Consider the following 6,739-nt stretch of genomic DNA (forward strand, 5'->3'; position numbering starts at 1 on the left):
TTGCATTTAATTTTAATGGTTCAAAGAATGTCAGGCAAAATGGTCGGCCCTCACGCATGTTCACTTCATCAAATCTGGCCCTCTTTGAAAAAAGTTTGGACACCCCTGCATTACACTAATTAAACTTTAGGTTCCAAGAGACACTATGAGGCATAAGCTTTCATGGGCAAAGAACCACTTCGTCAGATGCATCTGATGAAGTGGTTCTTTGCCCATGAAAGCTTATGCTCCAACACTTCTTTTAGTCTATAAGGTGCCACAGGACTCCTCACTACTTTTGCAGATTCAGACTAACACAGCTACCCCTCTGATACTTGACACTATGAGGCAGATTCTCTCTGCTCTATTATAACCCCCTGAGATAATTTAATACCCACATGACATTTATTTGTCAGACAACAATTTTTAAAATGTAAATGAGTTGCTATCTGTAACTAGGCATATCTAATGCTATTTCAGATGTTACTGAATATTTACAGAATGCATTCACAGAATATGTAATGGCAGTACTCAGAGGTCATCTCAGAAACACACAGTTCAGAGCAGCTCAGCCCTCTCTTGAGAGCACAAATTGGATCCATAAAGGAAAAACTGAGTTTGTATTTGGTGCTTGGTTTGTCACTATTGGGTATGCTAGTAGGTATGCCATACAGTCAACTGCAGTGTGTAACAATTTGTCACTACAGAATAACACAAAGTCCTTTAAATTTCTATTGTATCATTCCTGACAGAGCAAATATATTAGAAATGGTTGAAAAATGGAGAAGCGTTTTTTATATTTGATGGTTTTTCCATTTTGGAGTGTATTTTCATTTTTTCCCCACAAAATATATAAAACATTTCCCCCTTTTTATTACTAAATACAATAGAATAAATGATATCAAAGACATTTTCCATCTCCTTTTCCCTTTTTCATCTTTGGCTCTTCTATAATGTAAATATTCCAAACTTAGAAAAATTTTCAAAATTTAGAAAGTGGAAAAAAAGGAAAAATTGAGAGGAAAAGATAGACATTCTTTTTTTGTCTCTTTCATTAAGATGAAAACAAAAACAAAAACAAAAAACCAGGAAAAAGTATTGTGTTGGCAGATATGAAAAAATAACATTCAGTATTTTGCGTATATTGTTTATCCTTTCCACTCTCAAAATTTTAAATATCCAATTTTTATGAAATGTAGAAATATTCAAAACAAAAGTCCTATATCAAACAACCAAATGGTTTTTTAGAAGTATTTGGTTCAGATAAAAAAGTATTTGATTTAGACAAAAAAGTACTTTCATAAGCAACAATTTTGAATGATTTTTTTCACCAGCTTTGGTATATATATTGCTTAATTAAAAATCAGCTCATCCACATTCTATCTGGCAACTTCTTAAATAGACATTACAGGAAACAGAATAGGTTCCCTCCTATACAATTCTGTATGTTTTATTCTAAATAACTTACAATAATTGTTGATGCATTGTACAGCCTACTGGCCTATTTTCATTTGTAAAATGTTTGTCTCATTCTCGTTAGAAATTGTATGTAACCTCCCCGGAGTGGTTAATGGTAGATTCAGACCTGAAAGGAATATATATAAGGATGGTGATGTCATTATAATCATTTGTAATCGTGGATTTCACAATCATAATGGACAAAATACAGCTGAATGCACAGAGAATGGCTGGTTTCCTCCTCCAAGATGTGAGTGTATTTGTCCTATCTTGCTTAACAAATGTCAAAATGCCAACTCAGTGTACTAAATATATCAGACTGGAAATGTCCTTGCTAACCATTACTTTCAGTTTTGCATTGGTAAGGTTAGTTAATCTCTTAGGGTAGTTATCATCAAAGATTTTCTCTTTTTAGCTTTTCTCCTTAAAAAATTAGAAACACTTTCCATACTTTTCTTTCCTTTGGGACTCTTCCCACAACTGGGCATGTCTAGTTTACTGGGCTTCAAGAAGTGCCTCTTTTGCAAAGAGGTGATCCCTGTAGCTTGATAAGCATTCCCAGTGCATTTGCTGCCTGCACAAAGGCCACATTCCACAAAAGCTTGATCCCTGCCAGAAGCTCAGACCCTGGTCTTATAAGGACTGAAAGCTCAGAGAGGAGATGATCTTTGTAGAGGCAGTTTTCTGACTCTCTCTAGACCAGCCCCAAGAGTCACATGGCATATGTGAGTCACCTGGCATATCTGGCTCTCAACATCTAAAGGCCGTGGGTCAAAGACACAAGCCCTCTCACCCAAGAGATCAGGAAGTCACCACAGTGAGCGCACAGATAGCCATAACTGATCTCCCTCCCCTTCTTCAAGAATGTCCCTATCTCCGATATCTGTAGGGTAATGTCATAGGTGGCAATTCAAATGTTCTTCACAGAACATCATGTGGTCACTGAAAACTGGAAAGGGGAGGGGGGAGAAAGCTGTTAGCACCTTCAATGGTAGAGTCCCCACCAGTTTAAATCCCGATTGAGTCCATTAGCATGTGAATTGAATTTGTGTATATAATGTAATTCCAGGCCCAACCATAATCTGATAGATCTGCAGGTGGCGGTCTATTCGCAGGCCTACTCCTCAAGCCAAATACACAGAGAAAGTTTGGAATTACAATACATACACAAATTCAATTCACATGCTAATGGACTCAATCGGGATTTAAACTGGTGGGGACTCTACCATTGAAGGTGCTAACAGCTTTCTGAGCTGTATCCTTCCTGTTTTAGCAAACTATCTATTGCCTTTGATCGTTATCTGCTTAGGTTTAGTACCCATTATCCAGATACTTAAAGAAAAAACAGGAAGGGGGGTGGGAGACAGAGCATCATTCTTTTCCCTCCACTTTCCCTTCTCCTGTTTATTTCGAGTTTTCATATACCCTACTCATAACTCCAGTCATCTGAAGAAGTGGGCTGTGCCCATGAAAGCTCATGATACCTTCTACATGTTTTGTTTTGTTTTTTTTTCTGTAAGGGTACGTCTAAACTACATGGCTCCGTCGACGGAGCCATGTAGATTTGTTGTTTTGGCAAAGTCAAATGAAGCCGCGATTTAAATGATTGCGGCTTCATTTAAATTTACATGGCTGCCGCGCTGAGCTGACAAACAGCTGATCAGCTGTTTGTCCGCTCAGCGCGCTAGTCTGAATGCTCCCCTGCCGACATCAAAGCCCTTTGTCAGCAGCCCTGGTAAACTTCATCCCACGAGGAATAACGGGGCTGCCGACAAAGGGCTTTGATGTCGGCAGGGGAGCGTCCAGACTAGCGCGCTGAGCGGACAAACAGCTGATCAGCTGTTTGTCGGCTCAGCGCGGCAGCCATGTAAATTTAAATGAAGCTGCGATCATTTAAATCGCGGCTTCATTTGACTTTGCCTACGTGTCTAATCTACATGCCTCTGACGACAGAGGCATGTAGTCTAGACACAGCCTGAGGCTATGTCTAGACTGCAGGCTTCTTTCGAAAGAGGCTCTTTCAAAAGATCGCGTCTAGACTTCAGGCGGATCTTTCGAAAGAGAAATCCGCTTTTTCGAAAGAGAGCACCCAGCGAGTCTGGATGCTCTCTTTCGAAGACGGCCTCTTTACATTGAAGAACGCCTTCTTTCGAAAGAGGAACTTTCGAAAGAACGCGGCTTGAGTCTGGACACAGGGGAAGTTTTTTCGGGAAAAGGCTACTTTTCCCAAAAAAACCCCTGAGTCTGGACACGGCCTGACAGACCAACTCGGCTACCCCCTGAAGCTTCTATTCTCCTTGTCTTCCATCTGGCACCTCCTCCCCTTTCTGCCCAACTGCAGCTCTCCTTCTCACTGTCCACCCATCCATCTGACTCTTCACCCCCTCCTACCTGCCCAACTGCTGCTCACCTCCCCATTCACTTCCTCACCCTGCTTGCTCGCCTGCCTCAGCTCCCCACCTGCCTCCTCACCTGAATATTGGGACTGGTGGCTGGCAGCCTGGCCGGACCAGCGGCAGTGGGTCCAGCAGTGCGGCTGGGAGCCCAGCAGTCACTCCCTGCCCAGGCTGCACATGGTAACTGGTGCCAGAGAGGGGAAGTCCAGGAGGTAAATTGGTGAGTCAGTGGTGGCTTCTGCATTGAGCTTTCTGACATTCAGGCAGATTGCTGCTACAAGGGATTTGTTCTCCCCTCATCTGGCAAACTTCTTCATTTGGAACCCATCAGGTTCCAAGGGTGCCAAACCAGTGAAATCTGAAGTGTATTCCCTTCTGTAACCCATGGCCATCCCTCTGGGCTCCATGCAGGTTGCTACGTTAACTATGTCTCTGTGTGTAAAGTTAGCAAATTCTGATTTATAGGATCTGTATTACATGAACAGAAATATGATAACCTGGATCATCAGTCTGTTGTGTCTATTGCTGGATTAAATTATATACTTTGCATGATTTTTTAAAAAATTTTCTGTTATTCTCTTTATCTGATAGGTACTCAAGATAAATGAAAATAAGAAGCCTCAAACAGATATTTTAAAGTAGCATCTGGAGACCATTAAGACTATTTCTAATATATACACATTATCTCCTATTCTTTGTCATAATGTGTGCTTGGATTAATATTTAAAAGTTCACATTCTTGTTTATCAAGATATACACTACAAAAACAAATTTGAAGCAACATCAAAGAGAAAAAAAATTGTTGTAATTTTAAGGGCCTAAATCTTTACCTAAAGCTCAAACCCAACCAGTGCCTCTTCTTTAGTTTAAAGTGAAACCATATTCCTCTGTGCTGTCTGGTTTTCTCTCTTGACTGACAGAAACAGCAACATTTCCCACTTGGTCAAAACCAGAAACCATCAGACATTTGATCTTGTGACATTTGCAGATCAGGAAGTTTAGTTCAGGAAAATATTTGGCGTTTCAGCTGTGTCATCCATTGCTATTGACCACTGACTGCTGTGTAAAGAAAATGCATCATTCTCTGTGTTAAATAAAGTGAAAAGCAATCTTAACATCTTACAAAAGAGTTGCACAAAAATGAACCAAAATCTGCAGAGAATTTCAGCAACTGTGAACTGAAAGTGCTTTGTGAAGTTCTCTATTCTTTGCTCCCCTTTTGAAAGTCAATTAGATAATAAATCAATGCTTTTGGCGCTGTTTATAGAGCTAGAAGTCCAAGTTAGAATACTCTTCCTCTGACTTCCCTTACTTCTCATAAAATAAGGGTTACAGAAGTTGGAATACGAAGTCCTCTGGCATGACATTATATTGAAATAACTTCTTCTGATATGGATAAGGACAGTTTTATTTTGGAATAACATGAGTTATTCCAAAATAACGCTGCTCTGTACACATAATCCAAGAAATTAAATCAGTGCTGTCACTGAGGTGAATTTCCTAGAACCACCAGGTGGGAACAGACAATGAGCGAGCACTGATAGGATTCTTTGGTCAAAGTGCAGGCAAATCAAGGATATGTCCCCAAAAGGCCACAGAACATGGAAAAATGCATTCTGAAAAATGAGAATAGATGTATGCTTTATTCCAGTCATTAAAATTCCCATGTACATATACTTCCCATACTCTCTCAGAGATAATCCTCCTGCCAGGAATCACCCTGTTCCCATTGTTGCAGATGCTCTCATCCTTCTACATCTTTATATTCTCAGTGCATACATGTGAAAGTATTCACTAGAGAAACTTCTGTATCTTCTAAATTATGTGTTATTGAAATCTCACCCTTGATATTGTATTCGTTTAATTTTTTCACCTATTTGTTTTCTGTTGATGAAATAAATATGTATTTTGAACCAATAGCTTTAGATTCTTTGCAAAAATTCTTCACATAAATAGTCATCAAACTGTTTTGCTAAAGACCAGTGACACTAGGGCAGACCTTGGCTGAGATTTCTGATGGATTCCTGTGTACAATGAGGACAGGAGTAAAATTCATAGATGGTAGTTGGTTGGCCCTAATTGTTTCCTCTATTTTTTCCATATATGTGTGGAACACATTTTAATGTGTACCAAAGCATAGGTGGATGTACACCACTAGTGAAAATATGCTTCTTATAGCATAGTCCGCATCTACACTACAACACTGCTGTGTAGACATAGCCCCACTGTAAGGATTCCACCACAGCTCAACTTAACGTAAACCCACTCCAGCTATGCATTTTGTGTAGCTGGATTTGTATACCTTAAACCGACCTGCTTGGTCTACTTTAGATCATAGATTCATAGAGCTGGAAGAATCTCAGGAGGTCATCTAGTCCAGCCCAACTAAATCAACCCAGCCAGGGCTTTGTCAAGCCGAGACCTAAAAATCTCTAGGGATGGAGATTCCACCACCTCAGTCAAATGGTACAACCCCTAGGTGCATCTAGACTGGCAAGATTTTGCGCAGAAGCAGCCGCTTTTGCGCAAAAACTTGCCAGCTGTCTACCCTGTCCGCTTGATTTTGCACAAGAGCACTGACGATCTACTGTCTGAAATCAGTGCTTCTTGTGCAAATGCTTTGACACTCCCATTCAGGAAAAAGCCCTCTTGTGGAGATATTTTTGGGCAAACGGGCCAGTGTAGACAGGCAGCGAAGACGTTTTGCACAAAAGCAGGCTAAACAGAAAAAAGCCCTAGCGGACGCTTGGAGGCTCCATAGCCACAATCAGCTCCCAGACTTCCTGGTAACCCGAGTCCCCTTAACGCAGGCTGCTGAGGTCACAAGACAGGAGCCCTTCTCCCGACCTCTGGCCAGAGTCTGCCACATGGCCCCTGCCATCCAGCAGACACCCCCCCCAAGCACA

At 40.9% G+C, this 6,739-nt stretch overlaps 1 protein-coding gene across 5 annotated transcripts in view; it reads left to right on the plus strand.

The window, feature by feature from the left end:
- Nucleotides 1-5,752, plus strand: part of LOC102456902 (complement factor H-related protein 3-like) — a 70,316-nt gene extending 64,564 nt beyond the window's left edge. For all 5 annotated transcript variants that reach the window (XM_075936710.1, XM_075936714.1, XM_075936713.1 and 2 more), the window contains 2 exons: nucleotides 1,520-1,687; nucleotides 4,425-5,752. In XM_075936710.1, the coding sequence (XP_075792825.1) occupies nucleotides 1,520-1,687; nucleotides 4,425-4,441 (185 nt within the window). In that variant the 3' untranslated portion in view covers nucleotides 4,442-5,752. The remainder of the gene's footprint in view (nucleotides 1-1,519; nucleotides 1,688-4,424) is intronic.
- Nucleotides 5,753-6,739: the final 987 nt, after the last annotated feature.

Source organism: Pelodiscus sinensis, chromosome 9 (assembly GCF_049634645.1).
Source record: "Pelodiscus sinensis isolate JC-2024 chromosome 9, ASM4963464v1, whole genome shotgun sequence".
Taxonomy (NCBI): Eukaryota; Metazoa; Chordata; order Testudines; family Trionychidae; genus Pelodiscus; species Pelodiscus sinensis.